The sequence below is a fragment of the Tenrec ecaudatus genome, chromosome 2 (assembly GCF_050624435.1).
Source record: "Tenrec ecaudatus isolate mTenEca1 chromosome 2, mTenEca1.hap1, whole genome shotgun sequence".
NCBI classification, from domain to species: domain Eukaryota; kingdom Metazoa; phylum Chordata; class Mammalia; order Afrosoricida; family Tenrecidae; genus Tenrec; species Tenrec ecaudatus.
Genome location: NC_134531.1, coordinates 36,081,241 through 36,108,305, shown reverse-complemented (window position 1 = coordinate 36,108,305; position 27,065 = coordinate 36,081,241). Strand labels below are relative to the sequence as shown.

At 40.3% G+C, this 27,065-nt stretch overlaps 1 protein-coding gene across 1 annotated transcript in view; it reads right to left on the bottom strand.

Annotated features, from left to right (window-relative positions):
• Window positions 1-27,065, bottom strand: part of WDR70 (WD repeat domain 70) — a 279,175-nt gene that overhangs the window by 166,036 nt on the left and 86,074 nt on the right. The window contains exon 8 of the mRNA XM_075540952.1: window positions 17,469-17,622. Coding sequence (XP_075397067.1) covers window positions 17,469-17,622 — 154 coding nt within the window. The remainder of the gene's footprint in view (window positions 1-17,468; window positions 17,623-27,065) is intronic.

Here is a 27,065-nt window from a genome sequence, read left to right as displayed (position 1 = left end):
TAATAATATCGAGTCCAAGTCCTAAATAAAAAAAAGATGAAAAATAATCATAAGGTGGCATGAACTAAAGTAGGTTGATTCAGGTCATGCCTCCTTAAAGGAAGTTTGGGTTCCCATTTTCTTCTCCCAAACTCAAAACCAGCTATTTAATTGACATTTCCATTTGCATATCATACACATTTCAAATATACAAGGAAACCTTGATTCATATTGCCCACATTTTATTTTTTTAATATGTTTATCATTTTATTGGGAACTCTTACACATATTATAAGAATCCATAATTCAATTAAAATAAATATAATTGTACAATTGCTGCCACCATCATTTTCAAAACATTTTCTTTTTTCTTGAATTCTTTGATATAAGCTCCCCTTTATCCCTTCTCTCTGCACCCTGACCCCCCCAGGACAACCCTTATTGTTATATACTATATATATATATATATATATATATACAGATAGATAGATAGTTTGCCATTTCTTACATCAGCCAGTGTATCCATTGACCTACAATCTGTTATCTGTTCTCAAGTAGGAGTGGGGGTATACAATCATCATTGCTTCTCCACCCCCTCTCTTCCTTTACCCTCAGAGAATGATTGCTCCCATTACTATTTCTGAAGGGTTTACCTATCTTGGATTTCATACATCCAACAGTCGGTCTTAATTATATAAATGAAGTAACACCGGTCTAAAACAATATTAATGTGGTAAAACGAAGGCCTTAATAGTAAGAGGAGGAAATATTAAAGAACTAGAGGATAGGTATGTGTTTCATCGGTGCTATGTTGCATGCTGGATATGTCATCCCTACTATGTGGCCCTTCTGAGAGGATCTGTCCAATTATCTTACAGGTAGGTTTTAGATCTCCACTTTGTTTATGCCCCTTCACGTCAATTTGATTGCTTGTTTTTAAACTTTTGATACTTATTCCTGTCCACACTTCATGATCACACAGGCTGGTGTGCTTCTTCCATGTGGGCTTTGTTGCTTCCCTGCCAAAAGGCCACTTCTTTAACTTCCTGTCTTTAAGACCACAGACGCTGTATCTTTTATTATCTGGGCACGGTCAGCTTTCTTTCTTTTTTCTTTTTATGAATCATTTTATTGGGGGCTCCTACAACTCTTACCACAATCCATACATACATCAATTATATAAGGTATTTGTATATTCGTTGCCCCATCATTCTCAAAACATTTGTTCTCTACGTAAGCCCCTGGCATCAGCTCATTTTCCCGCCTCCCTTTCTGCTGCTCCCTCTCTCATGAACCCTTGATAATCTATAAATTATTATTTTGTCAAACCTTACACTGTCCGACGTCTCCCTTCACCCACTTTTCTGTGGTCCGTCCCCCAGAGAGGAGGTTATATGTAGATCCTTGTAATCAATTCCCCTTCTCTACCCCACCCTCCTTCCACCTTCCCAGTATCGCCACTCTCACCACTGGTGCTGAAGGGATCATCCATCCTGGATTCCCTGGGCTTCCAGTTGCTATCTGTACCAATGTACATCCTCTGGTCTAGCCTCATCTGTAAGGTAGTATTGGGATCATGATAGTGGGTGGGGAGGAGCATTTAAGAACTAGAAGAAAGCTGTAAGTTTCATCATTGCTACACTGCACCCTGACTGACTCGTCTCCTCCCTGCAGCCCTTCTGTAAGGGGATGTCCAGTTGCCTACAGATGGACTTTGGGCCCCACTCCGCACTTCCCCTCATTCACAATGATATGATGTTTTCTTTGATGCCTGATACCTCATCCCTTCGACACCTCATGGTCACACATGCTGGTGTGCTTCTTCCATGTGGGCTTTGTTGTTTCTGAGCTAGATGGCCGCTTATTTACCTTCAAGTCTTTAAGACCCCAGATGCCATATCTTTTGATAGCCGGGCACCATCAACTTTCTTTACATTTGCTTATGTACCCATTTGTCTTCAGCAATCATGCTGGGAAGATGAGTATCATACATTGCCATGTTGTTATAGAAAACTGTTCTTGTATTGGATTAAGATTTAAGTAGAAGTCCATCTGCTTCCTTACTGTATTTACATACATACATACAAACATATATACATACACATAGACAAATATATCTATCTTTATAGATTAATATATTTGTATACATATCTATATTTATACTTCAATATAGAATTTTTTAACTTTCTTATTCTTTCCTCCAGCCCCATTATCATGCTTACCCATCGGTGACCTCTAAGTAATTCCTATTGTACACATTGCAATTGATCAAGCATGACCAAGAACACTACACCCTCCTCACTGTCCATTTTGGATCCCTTGCTGTCCCCTGTCCCTGTCATTATTAGCTCACTGCTTCTTCCCTCCCCATCCCCTACCTCTTCCTCTCTCACGCCCACCCCCAGAACCTGGGTCCCCTTGCTGTCTCCTTGGGATTGCTTACCCTGCCTCTCTTACATAGATAGAAACCAAAAGAAAAAAAGAGAGCGAGGCCATACATAGAATTCCAAGTCTAACTGTTGTCCTCACTCAGAGTAGATGAGTATCCCTCTGCTAAAGAGCAAGCAGGCTCTGTTATAATCCATCGGTCCAATTCCCTTTCCTTTCATGGATCCATGACCCAGGATCCATTTACCTAATAGCACTTATACCCTTTTAGTCCTCAGTGTTTGTGGCTGAGGGACGCACCTTCTACACGACTCTATTGTTCTTCCTGCAATCAAGGATGGAGGGGGTCTGGTGCCCCATCGCCACTCCATTACACCTTTAGACCTTCAGTGGCCCGCTTCCTTTTTCAAACAAGTTCTTTCCTAGCCGCTCTTGCTAACCCCAGGAAGTCGTCCTTCATTCCCCCCAGAACCAAAACCCATAAAGCCTGTCTCTACCTACCCAGGTTCAACCCACCTAGAAGTTCTGAAAATTCTATCAAAATAAATTGTATATTTTAAATCCATCTACTCCTCCTTTTTTCACCACTACCAATCATACATAAAACATTATCTCATGCCTCCAGATCATGTAAGCATTGTTATAGATATGTTAGTGGGAACTCTGCCTTAACTCTTGTTCTCCACATAACAATCTGATAAAAGTAAAATTTTAAAATAAAATTCTAAGTCTCCCACTCCACTACATAAAACGCTCTGCTACCTTTCCAACTTATTTACCAGTGTATGAGAATTTAAATTATCTGATTACTGCCTTCCTTACAACTTCACTGTTGGGTAAGCTTTGGATTGCTAACCACAACAGGGTTGGTGGTTCAAGCCCATCCGTCTCTTCAAAGGCCATAAGATTTACACCCCGAGAAACTTTGTACACAATTGCTATGATTAGGAATAGACTGCATGGTGTCCAATATGAACCAGCTCACTGGCCTCTTTTCAGTTCCTCCAATAAGCCCAGTTCTGTCTCCATATCAGTCTTCATACATACTTTCCCATGTTGAAAAACATTCTCATCATTGTTCTCCATGTTGAAAAACATTCACATTCCCATTACTCCAAACACTGTTTATATGAAACTTGTTCAAAGAACTATTCCATCACCCCTAAGTAAATATCACCTGATCCATTGCTCTCATGCATAGCAAGTGTTCATTTCCTATACAACACAACACCACAAGTTGTAAGTCTGTATCTCCTGACTTGTTTGTTTTACTTTGGAACCATGTTAATGGTTCACATACTCAAAAACAAACAAGGATTGGAAAACTTAAAATCTGATGCAAATGGTAAAAAATAAGCCCTTCTGTATTTCAAATGAGTAACAAATACAATGAAGGGGGGGGGAGAGAAGTAATCCAAGCAACATTATGGGGAAAAAAAGGATTTTTTTGCAAAAAAAACTATGTAAATTTTTTTTTACAAAACCAGTTTATCACCTTCAAAGTACTCTCCATTATAGTTAATACATTTGTCAAATCTGCGATCACATTTTAGGAAACATTTTTCAAACTCATCTGTTTGGATGAGGGAGAGCACCTCCCTCGTTTTCTTCTTTACCTCTCTTTTGTCTTTAAGTCACCATCATTTCATGTCCCTGTGTATTCACAGAAACAAACAGAAGTCGCATGGAGCGAGGTCAGGTGAGTAAGGTGCATGGGGCAAGAGAGGCATGCTGTATTTTGCCAAAAACTGGTTCACTAAGATGGCTGCGAGAGCAGGTGCATTGTCAAGGTAGTAAAACCAGTCACCCGTCTGCCACACATCAGGCGTTTTTTGTCACATACAAAATCTTTTCAGAACCTCTAAATAGAAAGCTTGATTAACAGTCTGACTTGGTGGAAAAACTCCAAATGCATTACAAGTTGACATTTTCATCCTTTTGGCAAGTTGACAGACATCCAACACAAAGTTTGTCATCAATGGACATTTCACTTTTCTTGAAACAAGAAAAGCACTAATACACTGGAGTTCCCCCCAGTGCTGCCCTTGTAAGCTGTGTTCAACATCACAACACTTTATGTGGCATTGTTCCCGAGCAGAGACCAAAAGGTCACAGCTGCATCCTATTCTCTTAAATCAGCCAACTGCTTTTTTAAAAATCATTTATTGGGGTTCATACAATTCTCATCACAATCCACACATACATCCATTGTATCAAGCACATTTGTACATTTGTTGTCATCATCATTCTCAAAACATGTGCCTTCTACTTGAGCCCTTAATATCAGCTGCTCACTTTTCCCCTCCCTTATGAACCCTTCATAGTTCATAAATTATTATTATTGTGTCATATGCTGGACTGTCTGATGTCTCTCCCCGCCCTCTTCTCTGCTGTCCATCCCCCAGGGAGGAGGCTATCGATTCTTGTAGTCGGTTACCCCTTTATCCCCCCACATTTCCTCCACTCTCCAGGCATCACCACTCACCACTGGTCCTGAAGGGATCACCTGGCCTGGATTCCCTGTGTTTCCAGTTGCTATCTGTACCAATGTACATCCTCTGGTCTAGCCAGATTTGTAAGGTAGAATTGGGATCATGATAGTGGGCAGGAGGAAGCATTTAAGAACTAGAGGAAAGTTATATGTTTCATCGTTGCTACCTGCACCCTGACTGGCTCACCTCCTCCCCACAACCCTTCAGTAAGGGGTATCCAGTTGCCTACAGATGGGCTTTGAGTCTCCACTATGCATTCACCCTCATTTACAGTGATATGATTTTTTGTTCTTTGCTGCCTGATACCTCATCCCTTTGACACCTCATGGTCACACATGCTGGTGTGCTTCTTCCATGTGGGCTTTGTTGTTTCTGAGCTAGATGGCCGCTTATTTATCTTCAAGCCTTTAAGACCCCAGACACTATATCTTTTGATAGCTGGGCACCATCAGCTTTCTTCGTCACATTTGCTTATGCACATATTTATCTTCAGCAATCATGCCGGATAGGTGTGCATCATGGAATACTAATTTAATAGAACAAAGTGTTCTTGCATTGAGTAAGTACTTGAGTGGAGGCCCAATGTTCATCTGCTGCCTTAATACTTAACATATCAATATATTTCTCCAGCATCCTATATGTTATTTATATATGTATATGCCTATACTTAGACCCCCATAAATTCCCTTTGTCTCCTAGTGCTTTCCTCTCCTTTTACTTTCCTCTTATCCCACTATCATGCTCAGCCTTCATTTGGGTTTCAGCAAGTTCTCTCGGTTACATTGCCCTTACCAGGTCTCTCACACCCTTTTTGCCACTAATTTTGGAATACTTGTTGCTCCTTTGTCCCTGGATTGGTCAACACCACCTCCTTACCCCCGCCACCTCCTCTCTCATGCCCCCCCCAGAACCATCAGTCCTGTTGTTTTCTCCTCCAGACTGTTCATCCAGCCTATCTTATCTAGATAGATCTGCAGAGATAGTAATATGCACTCAAAAACAAGGCATAGCAAGCAAAGCGACAAAAGAGAACACGATGACAACAAAAAAAGAAAACCCGGAGAAGAATAAATTAATTTTTTAGAGAAAAAAATTTTAATTTTAAAAAAGAAAGAAAAACCTGTAAATAGATCAAGGTCTGATTTTTCACCTCTAAGCGTGTCCTCCAGTCAAGTCCGATGGGGTGCCATGCTCTGGCCCCAGGGTCTATCCTTTGCACTCCCTCAGAAGCTCCCTGCATGCTATTCTCTTAAAGCAGCCATCACAAAAAATCGAGGTTCGAGCAACTGCTTTTACAAAAAAAATTCAGTGTGTCTAGCGAGAACCTTATCAGGTAACACCATTGGGTTCACTAACTCAGAGCGAGTTGCTCAATGCTCACCTACTGGGAAAAATTCATACTACAAAAGCTCCTATCCACCTAGCACAACTCTGGTTTATTTGGGGTAAAACACCCCCTCCCCTCCAGGTATATTCTGTAATGAGGTACATGGTAGCCCCAAAAGATACCAGTAATGTGATTTTGTTTCGGGAAAAAAATTATTCAGAGATGGAATTAAGTTAAGAATCTCAGAGTGAGCTCATCCTGCATTATCAAGTGTGGTTTAAATCCAATGTCATGTATTCTTAGAAGAAACAAAAATGGAAACCAAAGAGATGGCTATGTGAAGAAAAGAGGCAGAGAGCAAAGCCACGTCACCACAAGGCAACAAATGCCTTGAGGTTCAGGCTGAGAAGCTGGAGGACTTTCCCAAGAAATTTCTGAGAGAAAGCATAAATTCCAGAACTTTGAGAGAATAAATTTGTTTTAAGCCTCCATGTTTGTGGTAATTTGTTACACACAGCAGCTCATGAAAACTAATAGACAACTATAGTCTAAAAACCACACCGCCACTTGTCAGTTTGTCATACTGTGGTGGGTGCATGTTGCTGTGATGCTGGAAGCTGTACCACCAGTGTTTCCAATATCAGTGCAGTCACCCGCAGCGAACACGTTTTAAAGGAGCTTCTAGATGAAGACTGGGAAGAAGGAAGACGAGGTCCACTTCTAAGGGATTACCCACTGAAAATCTTACAAACACATGCAGAACACTGCTTGGTATAATGCCAGAGGAGCCCCTCAAGTTCAAAGGTGCTCAAAATACGACTGGGTAAGGGCTGCCTCCTCAAATTAGAGTTGATTTTAATTACATGGATGGAGCAAAGCTTTGGAAGTCTTCATTTGCTGCTGGGGCACAACTCCAAACAAGAAAAAACAGCTGCTAACATCCATTAATTATCAGAAGATGGAATGTACAAAACAGAAATCTAGGAAAACTGGAAGTGATGGAGACATATTAAAAGTGTAAGGCCAGGCTGTGAGGTACGTACAGCACATTACTAACAGTAATATGAACTACTGACTAAACTACGACTTCTTTAGTGCATTATACAGAACAGAAAGAAGAAAGCTGAGGGCCAGCTGGGAAAACATCTAAGGAGTTCAAGTGACAGATGACAGTGACTTCAAGTGGAGACTAACAGTGGGGTTGAGAAGTGAGTAGACTTGGAATCTATTTTAAAAACAGACACAATAGGATTCACTAAGGGAGTGGATCTAGGTTGTAATCACAGAAGAGGCCAAGGTTTTTAAACCAAGCAATTGTAGAACAGGGTAACTATAGCAAAGTTCCTCATTCTTTCTAAATACGGAGATCATGAACCACTTTGTGTTTAGGAAATTCCTCAAGAGATGAGTCTGGATCAGAGACAGAATGACCACCTTTCACCATAGAAGTGGAAATGTTAAATGCTAACATTCCCAGTCTCCCTTCCATTCACGACATGGGAGTGCAATCTAGCTCTAGACATCACATGCACTTGAACTCTGATTCAAAGGCATTGAAGTACTCTCTATCCTTAGGGGCAGCAGTTCTGAAGCACCTGAAAGACAGAGTTCCCTGCTCTAAAAGAACCTCCAGGGTTTGGCAGTGACATCAACATTTCATCACCAAACAAGGTCTACAAAATGACTAGGGAGAATAAGGAATAGGATTGCCTAACTCAGATGGATCTTGGATCAAAGCAGAGAATACCAGAAAGATGCTTACTTGTATTTTATTAACAATGCCAAGACATTTGACTGTGTGAACCATAATAAACTATGGATAAGCTGGAGAAGATTGGGAATTCCAGGACACTTCATTGTGCTCATGAGGAACTTGTACATGGATCAAAAGGCAATTGTGCAGACGAAAGGAGGCATATTGCATAGTTTAAAATCAGGAAAGATGGGTGTCAGGGTTTTATCCCCTCACCATTCCTGTTCAATCTGTATGCTGAGTAAATAATCAGAAAGGCTGGATTATATGAGAAAGAATGTGAGTGTCAGGATTGGAGGAAGGCTTATTAACAACCTGAGATATGCAGATGACACAACCAGTAATATGATAAATAGAGAAAAGGTTGAAGTTGTCAAGGATTTTGTCTTACTTGGATCCACAATAAATGCTCATGGAAGCTGCAGTCAAGAGATCAAAAGACGTATCATGTTTGGTAAATCTGCTGCATACGTCCTCTTTATAGAGTACTAAAAAGAAATGATGTAACTTTAAGGACTAAGGTGTGCCTGATCCAAGCCATGATATTCTCTATTGCATCATATGTATGTGAAAGTTGAACATGGAATAAGGAAGACCGTAGAATAATCGACAGATTTGAATTGTGGTGCTGGAGAATATTGAAAGTACCATGGACTGCTAAAAGGACAAATCAATCTGTCTTGGAAGAAGTACGGTCAGAGTGCTCCTTAGAGGCAAGAATGGGAAGACTTCATCTTACATACTTTGGACATATTGTCAGGAGAGACCAGTGGCTGGAGAAGGGCATCGTGCTTGGTGAAGTGAAGGAAGGCCCTCAAGAAGGTAGATGGACACCGTGGCCACATCACTGGCCTCAGGCATAGGACCGACTGTAAGGACGGCATAGGACTTTGCAGTGTTTCATTCCATTGTGCATAGGGGCGCTTTGTGCAGCAGCTGACTTGATGGCAACTAACAGCGTTCTTTGCTCCAGCAGTTTCATCTTGGGTGGCCCTCAAAGGCTTTAAGACTCTAGTCGCTACTCACTAAAGTGGGTTGTACAACATTGTCTTTGAGGGCTAGGTTATGCTAACTGACCTAGCTGTCCCTCAAGAGTATGGTCTTGAGGCTTCAGGGCCAATGACTCATTCATTCTCTGGTGATGTCAAAGAAGTCTTTATAACTTTTCTCTACTACGTAAGTTTCCAAACATATTTTGTCTTTTCAGAAAAAAATTACTCAGTGTCCCCCTGGCAGTAAAAAACTTCTGTATTAAATGTGCTTGACACAACAGGATTGTGATAAAGTTGTATGAGCCCCCAATAAAACGATTTAAAAAGAAAACAACACTTTTGTACTATAACCCATAATCTAGATTAGTGTAAGTATCTGCTTTTGCAGCATCTCCCCATCCAGACATTTCAAGCACACTGCAACCCCCCCCAACCCCCACCCAAAGGGGAAGTATTACCCACTGTGAGATACACTGCTCTACTATGCTCAGGAAAATATTTGCAGCATACTTATGTAGACATATCCTCTGTCAAACTTAATATTCATGTGTCAAGTCCCATTCTCTTTTCCACATCTGTTCAGCTTTCATTGACCTGTAGATTATTGTTCTTGCAGGACTATATAAAATAGAGCGGAAGAGAGAGAGAAAAGCCGGAAGAAAAGATGGGACCTCAGAACCACAAAGAAAGAAGAGGTGGGGGTGCAGCGAACCCTTTGGACCAGGGGGTCTCAGCATCAAGAACCTCCTAAACCCAGGAAAAGATTGATGCCAAGACACATGGAGATCTTCAAGGAATTCTGGCCCCACAGATAGTGAATACAGACAAGGAGCTTCCTTCCAAGAAAACATGGAAAGAAATCTTCCCTAGAGCCATTGCCCTAAATTCAGACATCTGTTTGTGCAATAACCACATGTGGTATTTCTGTGATAGCAGTGGTAACTAAGACAAAGCAGCTTGAGCATCCCCATTCTGGCACACAGTTCCACACCCTCGGTTCCTCTTCTGTCAAACTCAGCTCCATCTCCACTGGCTTCTTGACCTGCTCCTTTAATCTGACACATCTTCTATCTATGTCCTGGTCAGTTCCCAAGAAGTAATCTCGTTTCTTCCTCTCAGACTCGGGCATCTTACAGATGACTGCTTCCCCTCAGCATCTCACTCCATGCAGTCTATCCTAACGGCAACCCAACAACTCACCCAGCACATGCATGCTCCTCTCAAAGGCAAGCCCCCAAAGAAAACAGGCCTTTTGTGGATTTGAGCTGCAACAGCATCTTGAGACAGAAAGCGTGTTTTTAAGAGGCCTAAAACCAAAAGACTCCTATGACAGAAGGCATGACAAGGCAGTGTGGTCCACCTTAGCTGTTGGAGAACCCAGATTAAGCGCACAAATACTAGGTTAGATTGAAACAAAATCTCAAAGTCTGTGAATGTTGTTTCTTGTTTGTAAAGGCAGGAGCATGACAAAGGCAACGGGAATGTTAAGTGCCCTTGTGTTAAAACAGTGACCAAAATTAGTCATAACAAAAATGAAGTTCAACTAAGGATTCATACATGGAACTAAACAGATGCAGTAGCATGGCTAACATTAGGGAGGAACAATTTAAAGTGACACCTATTACAGAACAGTTAGTGACGAAAACACTCTCATCAAACAAACTTGTTTATCTTTTCACTTTATCTAAACATAGGTCCTCCTGAAGGATTCCCTTCCTTGATTTAATAGCTTTAACTGGAAATATGCTAGGGGAAAGAACTAAGTATTTGTTTCTAATAACATGTTGTGGTTTGCATGGAGAGAGGACATTACTAATCCATGACCAATATTGGTGTCCTCAGCACACACGCACATAGAGGTGTGGTCATCTGTATGTACTAAGCTATCTTGTGGCTTCTTCATTGACTAAACGAAGCCCAAACTTAATGTCATCAAGTCAATTCCAACCCCTGGTGACCCTGCATAGGACAGGGTGGAAATGCCCCTGTAGGTTTCTAAGACTGTAAATATCTGTGGGAGTAGAAAGTCTCATCTTTCTCCCAAGGAGCAGCTGGTGGTTTCAAACTGCTAACCTTGCAATCAGCAGCCCAACATATAACCCATTACGCCACTACACCAGAGCTCCTTCCCCCCTTGACGGCAACTGCAAATTAACTACACTGGTGGCGTGCCCTTAGCGGCCACAGAATTAGTTAGGTTCCACAACCCCCAAAACAGAAGAACTGAGGTTATAATGCTTAACTATCTACCAGAGGAAACCAGATGAAGACATGAAAGGCAGCAAGGAAGAAATTCATTGTGAACTCTGATCTATACGTTGTTTTCTTCACCAGAACCTATCCAGACTCTCAAGAATCGCCAAACCTTCTGAAATGGTAAGCAAAACTTTGTGAGTGCATTTTGCTGGAAAGTACATTTTTCTCACAGATTTAATTCGGGGTTGACAAATTTTACTCTAATGAGCCAGACAGTGCTTTAGGCTTTGCAGGCTGCATGGCTTCTGTTGTCGACTATTCAACTCTGCCACTGTACCATGAAAGCAGCCACCATCAACAGTCAATGAAAGGGCCTGGCTGAATTCCAATAAAATCATTATTTACAGAAGCAGGCTGCAGGCTTGATTTGGCTCATATACCGTATTTTATCTACAACTGTTATAATCCATCAACTCTTACTCACTGCCTTACATGATTCAGGGAGTCTGAAGTCCATGTCCCTAAGCAATTCTATGATCAGAACACCTCAAAGAGCACCCTAAATTCATTCTTCCTTGACTCCAACCCCTCTTCCAACATATTTCAGCAGCCTCAGCTATAAATAATTCTATTATCCCAAATGGTTCCTCTTCTGAAATCACTAAGTTCCAACATTAATTTATTTCAAAGTATGTATCACCTAATATGTTCTAGAATATCAATATACTATTTACTGACCATAAAACACCCTATTTCCAACTCTTTACTTTCAATAAAATTGGACTATTCTCGCATCATAATCCTGAGTGTTGTTTTGCTATTCCTACAATAAGCAACTTTTAATCTCCAACAGCCCTCTCCCCACCCAGCTCAACAACTGTATCCCACTAACACACGCGACTCCTGAATAATCACACACAAATATGAAGGATGAATATCTCTACTAATTTACATTCGTAACCATTAAGATTCCTTTTTTACCATTAAGATTCTAAAACCATCCTAATAATGTGCCTTATAATCATCAATAGCTATGCTATGCCTTTTCTACAATCTTACTGAAGGTCCCAACATCCCCCAACACAAAAGTTGGTAATGACCTTGCCAGTAGACAGTGACCCTTTCAAATTCCTGGGTAAGGCCGACCATCTACAAGCATATCTGTTTTGGAGTCCATCTTTAGTCCTTCCATTCCCAGTGGGAATCCTGGGGACCAAGTGCAGATATATTAAGGATTTAGGGACCAAGTTTCTCATTGTTGAAGAAAGGGATAAAATATGGAATGTGGAAAGGCTAAGAAGTGAGATTGAAATTGGCTGTCTCAATATGCGCTTATTGTTTTTAGGCGCAAGGAAGGGGGAGTATTCGCTTCATCTCCACTCCAGCTTTGTCTTCTGAAAGAACCTAGAAGCAATCACGCCCCAGCAGTAAAGAATTCACAACCTAGATCTTACTTTCTAAATATTTATACCTCACTGAAAGGAGCCACAGATTACTAAATAAATAGGAAATACCCAAGGAGAAGTGCAAGATGAACCTGAAATATTTTGTTGTAACAGAATACAAAATGATTTTTAAAATGTGAACGTGTAACAAAAACAGTGAGACAAAGTTTTAAGGGGTTTCAATTAAGTGAGAACATCATGAAATGAACTTAAATTATGGTACTTTTCAGAGTATATTTTTAGTTAAACATCATTTAAAACACCTATGGAAATTAAAAAAAACACCAAAAATTAATCATTTACCCCTTAGGAAGCAGTGTTTTGCATTGAGAAGATATGAATAATATATTCATCTTCAAGGAATACAGGTAAATTTTTTGAATGACTAGATATCAAAATACTGTTTAAGCCTAAGGAACTTGAGGGGAGGGAATACTAAAATGTCTTATAAAGATTTAGATTTCCTTTATTAAGGTTCACTCATGAGGATTTTTCACTAAAAGGTACACATAGTCTAGACTCCTCGGAAACATGCCTCCCTTACCTCTACGCTGAAACACACACACATACACTTCAGTCATGTCATTAAGAAATCAACCACACCCCAGATTTCAATTGTAATAGTGTCTGGAATCTTAAAAGCTTGCTGTACTCAAACAAGCAGCCATCTAAGTGAGTCGTCAACTAAGTCCACATGGAAGAAGCACACCAGCCTGTGTGATTCAGAAATGACAAATACCAAAATCCAAATATGATGAAGTGAAAAGTAACAGAGCTTAAAACGTGAACACCCAATTTATGGGAGGCTACTGGAGGACAGTGTGGGCCCCAAAACCACCTGCATGGTATCTTTCTACTCAGATCAAGCCTGTGGCCCAGCTGAGGATTCAAACAGCTTTAATATCATAAAGAGATCATTGTAAACCTGATTAAGGTGATGAAACAATGGCATAATATGTTACCTGGTCAACTGACCTCCTTCTTAACCCAACCTGAATTTGCTCTAGGTTTAAATGCTTTTTGCTTGTTTCAAGACAGAGATTCTCTCTGGCTATGTTAATATTGACAGTGGTCTTTTCTCTACCACCTTTTTTGTGTGTTTTGTTTTTGTTTTGTATTATTTCTGCTATGTGTCCCAGTTTATGAAGCACAGAAGGAGTGGTTGCATAGAGACAATGAATGATGTAATAGCTTACCAGGGATGGGACAGGGGAGGGTAATTGAGGACCACCCCATGAACACGGGAGGGGAGAGTGCACTAGAACTGATTTTGATGATGTATATACAACTCTTTAAAAGGACCTTAATTATGGGAGTATATGATGTGTGAGTTTTAAATCAAGAAAACTATTTTTTAAAAGAAAAGAATTAAACTGTACAGAACTGTTTTAGGTTTTTTTAAAGATCATTTTATCGGAGGCTTATACAATTCTTAACACAATCCAAACATACATCCATTGCGTCAAGGGCATTTGTGCATTTGTTACCATCATCATTCTCAAACATTTGCTTTCTACTTGAGCCCTTAATATCAGCTCATTTTCCCCTCCCTCCCCACTTCCCCACACCTCATGAACCCTTCAAATTTCATAAATTATTGTATTGTCATATCTTACACTGTCCGACGTCTCTCTTCACCCACTTTTCTGTTGTCCATCCCCCCAAGGAGAAGACTATATGTACATTCTTGTAATTGGTTTCCCCTTTCTACCCGACCTTCCCTCCACCCTCCATGCATCGTCACTCTCACCACTGGTCCTGAAGGGGTCATCTGTGCTGGATTCCCTGTGTTTCCAGTTGCTATCTGTACCAATGTACATCCTCTGGTCCAGCCAGATTTGTAAGGTATAACTGGGATCATGCTAGTGGGCAGGAGGAAGCATTTAAGAACTAGAGGAAAGTTATATGTTTCATCGTTGCTTAGCCTGAACCCTGACTGGCTCATCTCCTCCCCACAACCCCTCATTAAGGGGTATCCAGTTGCCTACAGATGGGCTCTGAGTCTCCACTATGCATTCACCCTCATTTACAATGATATGATTTTGTGTTCTTTGATGCCTGATACCTCATCCCTTTGACACTTCGTGGTCACACATGCTGGTGTGCTTTTTCCATGTGGGCTTTGTTGCTTCTGAACTAGGTGGCCACTTGTTTATCTTCAAGCCTTTAAGACCCCAGATGTTATATCTTTTGAAAGCCAGGCACCATCAGCTTTCTTCACCTCATTTGCTTATGCACACATTTGTCTTCAGTGATCATATCAGGAAGGTGGACACCCACTGATATGATTTTTTTGTTCTTTTCAAAACTGTTTTATGGTGAAACATGTGGAAAGCAATCCATAGAAAAATCACTTAAAATAGTGAAATGATAAATATTATAAATGAAATTATAAAACTAAGAACTTAAGCATTCACTTACAAATAACTTACTAAAAGGATTTTAAATTAGTACTGATTTACTATTAAGCTTTGTTTTATAAGAATAGTTCTCAACAGGCTACAGAAATTTGATAGATGTATGGGCACTTGTGGTAAGAGCTTGATCTGAATAATCTCAAACAAAGAATGTGTTCAGACGTCAAAGTCTGAGGGAAACAAACTACCTCAGTAGAAGCAATGAAGGAAAACTTTGGTTTAAAATAAATGATGGGAGGATCCAATTGCAGTTCTTTAGTGTACTTTCTGAATGATTTAGAGATGGGCAGTGCCTTGTTCTCCTTGATCTTAAATGTTAATGTGAATGGTCTACTGCTGGGACTGCATCTGTAACATCACCTCATCCCTTCTTATGACCAGTAATACAATTGCAAACTGCTGATTTCTTTGGGGCACTGTCCCCAAAACTTTTCATAAAACGCCATAAATTTCACCATAAACTTGATGTTTGTTATTGGTTCATTATCAGCAGAATTCACATTGCTTTTCAAACTGATGTACTGCCCTTCTTAGTGCTGAAAACTAGATCCTGTTCAGACATGTTGGAAAGCTAATTTGTACAAGTTTATTTTGGTGCAAAACATTTTTGAAATCCATGCATAGTTTTGTTTTTTTGTTTTTTAATGTTTATTTTTCAAGAACTTTTAGAAGACGCTCTTGTATGGAAGCTCAGTGGTACAAGAGTTAGCATCTGGCTGTTACCACGAGGTTGGAGATTAGAATCCACTCAGTGGTTCTACTGGCCAAGGACCTGGCGATTTGCTGCAGAAAAGACTACAACCCAGAAATCCCTAAAAAGCAGTTGGACTTTGTCACATAGGGTCACTAGGAATTGAAATAGTCTTGATAGCACCTAAGAATCCCACACACTGAGGGCTTCAAAAGAAGTTTATGAAAAAGCAGTCATCTAAGTGAGGCTTCCATTTAAGTCCATTTGGAAGAAGGACGCCAGCCTCTATGAGCCAAGGATTGTAAATAATATAATCCAAATTGGAAGGAGGGAATGATATCTGAGCATATATTGTGAATGCCTGGTTTTCATAAGACTATGAACAACACTGGAAGCCCAAAATCTCTTTTCACATCTCCACATGGGTTAATTAAGCCTCCTGTGAATCCCCTCTGACCAGAGTCCAGAGTTATCAATTGCCTAGCTATGGTGTAGCGTACATTCGAAAGTGGATTATCGCAGGTGTAGCTAGGCTAAAATTTAACACCTTATCATTTGATCTCCTTTTGACCCATTTTAAACTTGCTGTAGCTTTTAATATTTTTCTACTTGCTTTTCAATCGAAATTTTTGTTTTTATTATTATTGTTAGTTTTTCTGTTGGTTTGTATTTGTATATTTTTCTGTATATGAAATCCTAGATAGGCAAATCTATAGAGATAATAACAATAGCTGGATTAATGGTTTCTTGGGGGTATGGCAGGAGAGGTTAGGGGGAAACAGGGAGCAAGTAAAAATGAGTTCAAGAAATAAGAAAATGTTCTAAAATGGACTGTGGCAATGACTACAATTTTTTAATCATTGTACAGGGGGCTCGTACAATTTTTATCACACCCACTGTGTCCAGTACATGTGCACATTTGTTGTCATCACCATTCTCAAAACATGTGCCTTCTACTTGAGCCCTGAATATCAGCTGCTCATTTTCGCTCTCCCTCCTCCCTCCCCCCTCCCTCATGAACGCTTCATAATTCATAAATTATTATTTTGTCATATGCTGGACTGTCTGACGTCTCCCCCTACCCTCTTCTCTGCTGTCCATCCCCCAGGGAGGAGGCTATTCATAGATTCTTTTAATCAGTTCCCCCTTTCTACCCCACATTCCCTCTAACCTCCAGGCATCGCCACTCTCACCACTGGTCCTGAAAGAGTCATCTGTCCTGGATTCCCTATGTTTCCAGTTTCTATCTGTACCAGTGTACATCCTCTGGTCAAGCCAGATTTGTAAGGTAGAATTGGGATCATGATAGTGGGCGGGAAGATGCATTTAACAACTAGAGGAGTTATATGTTTCATCGTTGCTACCTGCACCCTGATTGGCTTATTTCCTCCCCACAACCCTTCAATAAGGGGGTGTCTAGTTTAATGGGCTTTGAGTCTCCACTCTGCACTCACCCTCATTTACAATTATATGATTTTTTGTTCTTTGATGCTTGATACCTGATCCCTTCATCAGGTGTGGTCACACAGGCTGGTGTGCTCCTTCCATGTGGGCTTTTTTGCTTCTGAGCTAGATGACCACTTGTTTATCTTCAAGCCTGTAAGACCCCAGCCACTATATCTTTTGATAGCCGGGCACCATCAGCTTTCATGTACAATTCTTCTTTATATGACTTAATTTAATTATATGTGGATTATGTTCGAATGAAACTGTTTTCGTTTTCCAAAAAAAGCTTTTGAAGCTATTATACACACACACACACATATTTGATAACTGTTTTATGCTTACCTTGGTATTTGCCATGTCCACAATATATTGGTCTCCCTTTATACATTCCATTACTTCAAAGCCATCTCTGTCAATCACCTTAGCCTGAGAACTTCCAGATACAACAAGAATCATGTCTCCTGTGTTACTGTACTGTAGTGATTTGATCTGATGACTGATAAAAGAAAAATAGTCTGATGAGTCATTGAACACTGTTTATCCTTCGACTACACTGAGCATTACCAGAATAAGTCTCACAATGACAAATTGTTAATTCTACGAAATTAGGAACACCAATTTCAAATGATTTCCTCAACACCCCCCTACCCCCACCCCCTAGGTTATTCTGGTAATGCTCTCCCTCCCACTCCCCAAATAATCTCAAAATCTCTATTCACCTTAAACCTTCAACCCAACCAATCAATGCCCACTGTTTACAAGTGCTGATTCCTTCTACTCTTTCTCAGAACAAACTGGCAAGAACTGCCTCAAGGTCTTCTCATTAATGCCACAAAACTTAGCTGTATCTCAACAGTACTCTTCCTCGACCTCTTCCATTACAATGTTAGAAGTCAACCTCCTCTTGCCTAAGGCAAATCTTAACTACCTACATTCTGGATTCCATCCCTTCACAAATCCTCAGGAACTTCCATGGACTACACTTATTCTCCCCCTCCCTTTATAGCTGAGGTCTTTGAAAAAAAATTTCAACCCTCCTCAACTCCTATTTTAGTTCAGTACTACAGTGTTCTTAAGGAGCCCTGGTGGCATACTACTCACACATTAGGCTGCTAATCTCAAAGTCAGCAGTTTGAAACCAGCAGCTACCCCCCCATAAGTGGCTTTCTACTACCATAGAATTACAGTCTTAGAAACCCACAGAGGCAGTTCTACCCTGCCCTATAGGGTGTCTCTATGATTAAGTGGCACAATGGCATTTGGTTTGATTTGGTTTCTGGTGACGAGTAGTAGCCTTTCAACCCTCATCATTCCACTAAAGCTGATCTTGCCATCCTGACTGTAGTGAAGACTGTAATGAGCCAGATGTCCACTTTCAGGTCTAGCCAATCCCTCATGACTCCAATCCCCTGTTATACTTAACAATTCTTTATATTACACTCTCTCTTCAAATTACACATGCTATTTCTCTCCTAAGCAGACTCTGACTGGTATACCAAATTGCAAGTGATTAATCAAGAACCTAAAAAAAATTTAAGCTATTTGATCAAAAAATAATTTTATAAGCGATATACACATCGAACAGTTCCTATCTTTGATAATTATACACACACCAAACAGTCCATATCTTTGATAATTATAGTTCAAGTAGCTATGTAAAAACTCTTTAAGGTAAGAATATAATGAACAAGTTGGTTCACAAGTACTCTCATTTTTCTCACTTACCTATGTTTTTATCACTTGGTTTTAGGTGAGAATTCATTTTATATTGTAAAAATGGACACTACAGAAGGGAAGGTAGGGGGAGAAAGAGGAAATCAATCACAAGGATCAACATACAACCCCCTCCCAGGGGGACAAACAACAGAAACGTAGGTGAAGGGCATCAGAAGACAATGTAAGATATGAAAATAATAATCTATAACTTATCAAGGGTTCATGAGGGAGGGAGGATGAGGCAGGGAGGGAGTAAAATGAGGAGCTGATATCAAGGGCTCATGTAGAAAGAAATACTTTGAAAATGATGATGGCAGTATATGTACAAATGTGCTTAACACAATGGATGAATTTATGGATTGTGGTCAGAGATGTAAGAGCACCCAATAAAAGTATTTAATTTTTTTAATTAAATAAATACAGATATTTTGTTTTTTAAAAAAAAAGGTCACTGCCTCCATTTCTCCAGTCATTTGGCCAATCCAATCAATTGTCCTCCTCAGCTTGAAGAGAAGGCAAGCTCTCCGCTATTCCACACTAATGTTCACACTGGGCTTTGAGCAGCATGAAGCAATGTTCAACATTTTCCCACTTTCTCACTGCTTTTCATGTGCTCTCTGAAGTCCACTTTAGCAACATTAAAATGCTATGTTCAGCATCAAGCTCACTGTTCCTGTCCCACTTCACTCTTAATTCTGCTAGCCAGAGTTAAAAGGGCAGGATTAAGAGTCATTAGACATAGTACTAAGGAGAATTAAAGAGCTTGTTCAAGGGGTATAACATCTGCTCCTCAAATTCCTGCCGAAACAACTATGATTCCGATCAAAGAGACAAGAGGGACGGTCAATCTGCGGTAAACTGGAGTCATGAGGAAGTGAATGTTCTCGCAGGGAGTCACTCTGACACCAGAGGAAGGCTTAGTGACATTGCACAATTCCTCCTGTGAAGTTATTCACGGGGCAAGTGGGAGTGTGAGAGTGCAAGTGGAGGGGAGCAGGAAGGTGAAGATGGAGGATCCTTTCAAGTAGTTTTTGCACAGCTAGCAAAACAAGCTGGGACATGCAAGACAGATAAACACAGCTGCTAGGGGCTGTCACTGGGGGCTCAGAAGCTAAGGTATCCTGATGTAGTGAAAAGCACACCGGAATGTGAGTCAGGAGCCCAGGGATCTAAGTCCTCACGCGGCTGCTAACTAGATGAGGGAAGAACAGCCGGGCCTCTGTTCTAAGTGAGCCGTGGAACTCAACGGCAGCACCAGACAGGCGCTCCAGAGACAGAGTGCATATTCTGGCTGCACAATCTCTCTGAATCCTGGTTGCCCCCACTGATAGGGCAGACGAGGGTGATTAGAGAAAGAAGATTTGATTTACATGGTTGGGATGAGGAGTTAAAGTAACACATATAAAGGAACCTAGCATGGGACCTGAAACAAAGAGGAGTTTTTATTGCTCTCCCTGCCTTCCATCCCAAAATCTCTAAAATCACTTGAGGGATATAAAACCTTGATAGCCAAATACAAAGCTATTTCATACTTATTACAAGATAATTCAGTATATCTTTAACTTATGTATCAGTCATTATTGACCAAAATATACAACAGAAATATTATCGGATTTTTCTGCACTATTCCTTCTACCGTAATCACTGGAAATGAAAGGCAATTATGATTATAGAAAAGTTTCGGATTTGCAGGCCATTTTTTTGGTAGTGTTTCCTATCCTATAAGTTTCCTTTATAATGGTCAATGAGACTGTCTTTTCCTTCCAGGCACACAGTATATATTACCTAGTCAAATAACAGTCCAATAAAACAAGACACCAACTGTAGCACCATCAAATGTTCCCATGTGACATCATCAGGAAATACGCACTTAAACAGCAATATGAATCTTCAGGTGCTTTGATATTTTGGCTTTTAAATTTATGAACAGATTTCTAATGCAAAATTAATTGATAATGTATCACCTATTAGTTAAACATATTAAGGGCTTATAAGAGTAGTACTACCCAATTTATAATTGATCATAAAATACTAGAGTTGCAGAAAGTTGCCTTTTTCTTAAATCATTACTTCTAAGAGAAAACATTCCGAGTAGCTTTTATTCCAGAATCACATATAAATTTTACTATTACCAATCTATAACATTTTTATATTAAAATGCACATCATTAATTAGACATATGATAAAACTATGTTACTAAATAAAGTATGGATTAAGAGCTTTATACAATTTCATAGTCAAGTTCTATGCTAAATTAGGATATCAAGTACTGAAAGTAAGAGACTTGGATAATTAAACAATAGGTTTTCATATCTTCTGAGGATTAGTCAGATCCAGACGTGACTTGATCAAGGACAACCAACCAATGAGGATAATTTTAAACAGCTAAATCATTATTTCTATTACCATATATACTTGTGTATAAGCCGAGTTTTCAGCATGTTTTTTAATGCGGTTTTTGTGGTAAAATTGGGTACCTCAGTTAATATTCAGGTCGGCTTATACTTCAGTATGTACAGTACTTATCCCTAATAGTTTCTTTAATAATGATAGTGACATTGGGAATAACATTTAATTGTTAATCCTAGCAGCTCAGCTATAAGGAATCATCATTTAGCAATGAATACAAGAAGGTATTAAAGAAACAAATATACAGAAGATGCTACTATACTGGGGGTTTCTGGAGAAGGACCATTTGGTGCATCTAACCATATTTATCTTCTTCTTTATCAAAAGAAGGATTACAGAAGAGCATTGAAAAATGGTGGATAGGCAGGACCACTATGCAAAAAACTGGCTATTTTGCCAGAATTCACCAAAAGAAGGAAATAGAGGCCAAGTAGGGACGGTAAATGATTTAATGTGGTTCTTCTATCCAAAGTCTGTAACTCTAGGCAAACCAACTTTCCATGACCACATCTGGTATGGTGGTGGTGGGGGGGGGGCGACGGGGACGGGACAGGGGAAAGCTGATAGGATTCACTTGTGATTAACTGTGAACAAGAGTTCCTGCAGTGCCTACTGCTGCATATGAAATTAGTCCCATAGAACAATGAGGAGGAAGAATCTCATTACCAGCAAGAGTCAGGAGTAGGTGAATCCTCTGGACCTAAGATCCCTGCACAGAGACCCTCCTCAAACCAGAAGACATCAGAAGAGTGGCCAGAGCAGGGGGACAGCGTGATGGAATTCCTCAATCCAGGAAGCAAGCACAGCTTAGTGCTTTTGCACAAGGCTGACTGTTGAGGTGGGGTGGCTCTGGGCACTTACCATATATAATCGAGCATAAACCTAGTTTTTCCACTACATTTTTTCATGCAGTTTTTGCGGTAAAATTAGGTGTTTCTTCCACGATGCTCACCTTCCCGACACAATCGCTGAAGACAAATGGGTGCATAAGCAAATGTGGTGAAGAAAGCTGATGGTGACCGACTATCAAAAGAGATAGCACCTGGGGTCTGAAAGGCTTCAAGGTAAACAAGCAGCCATCTAGCTTGAAAGCAACAAAGTCCACATGGAAGAAGCACACCAGCCTGTGTGATCATGAGGTGTCGAAGGGATGAGGTATTAGGCATCAAAGAACAAAAAAATCATAGCATTGTGAATGAGGAATGAGGAGTGGGGACCCAAAGCCCATCTGTTGGCAACTTGACATTCCCTTACGGAAGGGTTACAGAGAGGAGAGGAGCCAGTCAGGGTGCAATGTAGCAATGATGAAACATACAACTTTCCTCTAGTTCCTAAATGCTTCCTCACACACACACACACCCCGCCCCCACTATCAAGATCCCAATTCTACCTTACAAATCTGGCTAGACAGAGGATGTACACTGGTACAGATAGGAACTGGAAACACAGGGAATCCAGGATGGATGATCCCTTCAGGACCAGTGGTGAGAATGGCAATACTGGAGGGTGGAGGGTGGGTGGGGTAGAAAGGGGGAACCAATTACAGGGATCTACATATAACCTCCTCCCTGAGGTACAGACAACAGAAAAGTGGGTGAAGGGAGACGTCAGACAGTGTAAGATATGACAAAATAATAATTTATAAATTATCAAGGGTTCATGAGGGAGGGGGATCAGGAAAGAAGTGGGGAAAAATGAGGAGCTGATGCCAGGGGCTTACGTGGAGAGCAAATGTTTTGAGAATGATGAGGGTAATGAACATACAAATACACTTTATAATACAATTGATGTATGTACGGATTGTGATAAGAGTTGTATAAGCCCCCAATAAAACGATCAGTAATTGGAGTTGTGCTTGCTGACTCAAAGAATTAGAGCTGAGTGTCTGTAGGCTGAGGCACAGTGGAGTAGTATGCCACTCTGGGCATTCATTAGCAGACTCGACAGAACTTTGTAACATGTACTGATAAATAACACTGGCACTGCATCCTGTTAACTTTCTTAATAAACTCCTTTAATCATGAACAGTATGTAAGAACCAATAGTACTAAAGGAAGATGTTCACACTGAAATAAAAGCATTAGCTGAAAACAAGCCTCCAGGATTTGATGGAATGCCAACTGAAATGTTTTAACAAGCTACTGAAGCACTGGAAGCACGTATTCATCTATGCCAGAAAATTTGGAAAGACATCCATTTAGCCTCCTGCCTGGAAGAGGTCCATACTCGTACCCATTCCAAAGAAAGGTGACACAAAAGAATGCTCAAACAATAGAAGAATATTATTGACATCAAATGCAAATACAATTTTGCTGAAGATCATCCAGCAATGGTTGCAGCAGTACATTGACCAGAGCTGCCAGAAGAATAAGATGGATTCAGAAAAGGACATGGAACAAGGGAGATCAATGCTGAGGTCAAATGGATCTTGGCTCAAAGGAGAGAATGCCAGAAAGATGTTTACGTGTGTTCCATGGACTATGCCAAGGCATTGGACTGCGTGGATTATAACAAACTATGGCTAACCCTGAGAAGAATGGGAGTTTCAGAAAAATGCATTATATTCATGAGGAATGTGTACATGGATCAAGAGGCAGTTATGAGAATAGAACAAGGGAATACTGGTTTTAAAAAAGGAAAGGTATGTGTCAGGGTTGTATCTTCTTATCTTATCTAATCTGTATGCCGAGTAAATCAGAGAAGCTGGATTATACGAAGACGAATTGAAGGAAGGCTTATTAACAACCTGAGATATACAGTTAACACAACTTTGCTTCCTGAAACTGAGGAGGTCATGAAGCACTTGCTGATGAAAATCAATCAAGGATTACAGCCTTTAGTGTAGATTACAACTCAAAATAAGACCAAAATCTTCACAACAACACGATAATGGAGAAGAGGTTGCAGTTGTCAAGGATTTTGTCTAGCTTGGATCCACAATCAACACTCATGGAAACAGCAGTTAAGAGATCAAATGAAACATTCATTGCATTGGGTCAATCTGCTGCACACGACCTCTTTAGAGTATTGAGAGCAAGGGTGCTTTGAGGAGTGGGCCTGACCCAACCACGGCGTTCTCCGTGGCCTCATATGCATGTGAGAGTTGGACTCTATTATATTGAATAAAGACCACAGCAGAAGAGCCGATGGATTTGAATTGTGTAGCTCGAGAAGTGCATGGAAAACACCGTGGACTTCCAAATCACCAACCAAACCACCTTGGGGGAAAGTACGACTGGAGTGCTCCTTACGAGGAAATGGCAAGACTTCATCTTTCAGACTTTGGATATACTGTTGAGACCAGTTCTTGGAGAAGATATCATACTCAGTAAAGAGGAGGGGCAGCAAAAAGAGGAAGGCCCTCATAGAGCCAGGCTGAGGCACAGGAACACTTGTGAGGACCATGCCGGACCATGCAGTGTTTCATTCTGTTGTGCAAAGGCTTGTGATGGGTCAGAACTGACTTGATGGCACCTAACAACGACAACCATGACTTCTGTCTGAGTTCTCTATAGCCATTGTAGTGGATACTAGAACACAAGGAGGTAAGAGATCATTAAGCTATCTTGGTCAGGTCATAAAGGGTTTTGTGGCCCAGCATTTAGGGTTATTCAAAATGTACTAGGAAAATATTAAAAGAGTTTGGCATGGAGTAGTTGGGGAAATGGTAAGAAGTTTGCTCTAGTACTTTAGGTGAGACGTAAACAAGAAGACTGGTGAGTCAAATGCAAACAGAGAAGTTTTGAAAAGAGTGAAAAGCACGAGGAATCCAGTAACTCCTAGCGGAGTATAAAGTCCCATGTCTCTCCTGAGGAGCGACTAGTGGTTTTGAACTACTGACTTTAAGGTTAGCAACCCAACACTTAACCAAAAATGTGAAGTAACTACAATTTTTCTATATTGCTGACAACAAAGTCCTATTGTACAGCTACTAGGATAAAGCTGAGCAATTTCTTATTTGGCAGTATAAATATTCTAGGTATTTCCCCAAGAAAAACTCAAATATTTGTCCACAGAAAGACACCCCACCACCCTCCCCAGATAGGTGACTTTTTAAAGGAACTCTAGCATGTTGAGTTACAAGCTGGGCTGCTGACTTCACGGTCAGTAGTTCAAAGCATCATCAGCTCATGGACGAAAGATGATGCTTTCTGTTCTCGTACAGATAGTCTCAGACATCCAGAGGGGCAGTTCTAACCTATCCTAGAGGGTAACAATCCAGTGGAATCAATTCTACAGCCATGATGTATTTGGCTTTAAGTGACAGTTTTTAATGTTCATTAAAGGAAAGGAGGCACTGAAGTATAATAAAAGGAAATGAGTAAAGGTGGATTGGTTTAAGAGACGCTCACAAATTACAGATCATATTTTAAAAATAAAACTGGATCGTAAAAAAGAAAAAATTAATAGAGGCCAAACGATAAAGAACCTGACCCGGACAAACAGAACTCCTAAAAAGAAAATCAAGCCGGATGGCAAGAACCTAAACAGCCGAGATTTTTCAGGGGTAAAACCCAATGTGTTAACACTAACGAAAACTTAGTGATGGGAACTAATACTTGAGAAACATAAGAGCCCTCAACCTGAGAAAACCTGCTTATTCAGTCCAATACAAGGTATGAGAGAGCGAGCATCTACTCAGTGCCGTATGAAGTGCTGGGCACCATGCCAAGCACATTAGAAACATTATTGCCTTTCATTTCGTCATCATCATAGCTCTAAGAAATGGATGAGGAGACCAAGGTACGGGGATTAAACAGTCTACCTAAGGTCATATGACAAGTGGACCAGTCGAGACAGAATTCAAATTCAGGCTAAGATGGTTAAGAATCCACACTCATGTCTATCATATACATTGACCCTGTGATAATATCTAGGCAGGGTCTAGTTTTACATAACCCAGTCTCCTGTGAAAAAGGACAAAGAGAGAAAATGCTTCCAAGGCAGTCTGACGGAGCAATGACATTCCCCCTCCACAGTGAAGCTGACAGCGATGGCACCGCCAACTCAATTAGCAGAGAAGGTGGTCACCCATGGCCAAGGACTAGGGCAGTGATAGTGATGACTCCATTCTGATTTCTAGGAATAGATTTCTTTTTTAAGTTCTAAAACTAGGATTTACTCAGAAAGGTAAAATACTCAAAAGTTGCAGGTTGCTCTCTCTTTTTTTCTCTCTCTCTCCTTTGAACTTTAAACTGTTTAATGAAAGGAAGAAAAAATGTTCAGGGGCAATCAATGTTAATATAAAATGAATGGAAATCTTAAAGTAAAAAACCACTAAAACTGTTACCTTGAGAATGCATTTGTTTATTGATGATTGTCAAGAGCTAAACCAATCAGATAGAAGCCTACAGCCTAATGGCTCACTTTAAGATAGAGCCCAAGACTCAAAATGTTATGTTCTTTATTTTCCCTGGACTGATTAACAGTTTAAGCCAAAGATTTTAGATCTTCCAGTAGGAAAATAACTATTGGTGAGTGGAGTTCAAAAGTTGAAAACAAACAGTAATAATCAGAAGTTGGAAAATGTGGCCTTGCTAATAGGAACACTCATGACTTTGCATAAGAGAACTTTATTCTATTTTACTGTATATACTCAAGTATAAGCTGACCCGGATATCAGCTGAGGCACCTAATTTTACTGCAAAAACTGCATTTAAAATGTGCTGGAAGAAACTCAGGTCATACATGAGTATAATTTTATTCATTGTAAATACACATGGACCGAATAGGAGGGAACGTGCAGGAATCAACAGACGACATCTGTGGAAAAAGACGATGGAGAAGCTCGATATCATTTGTCAGAACAAGGCT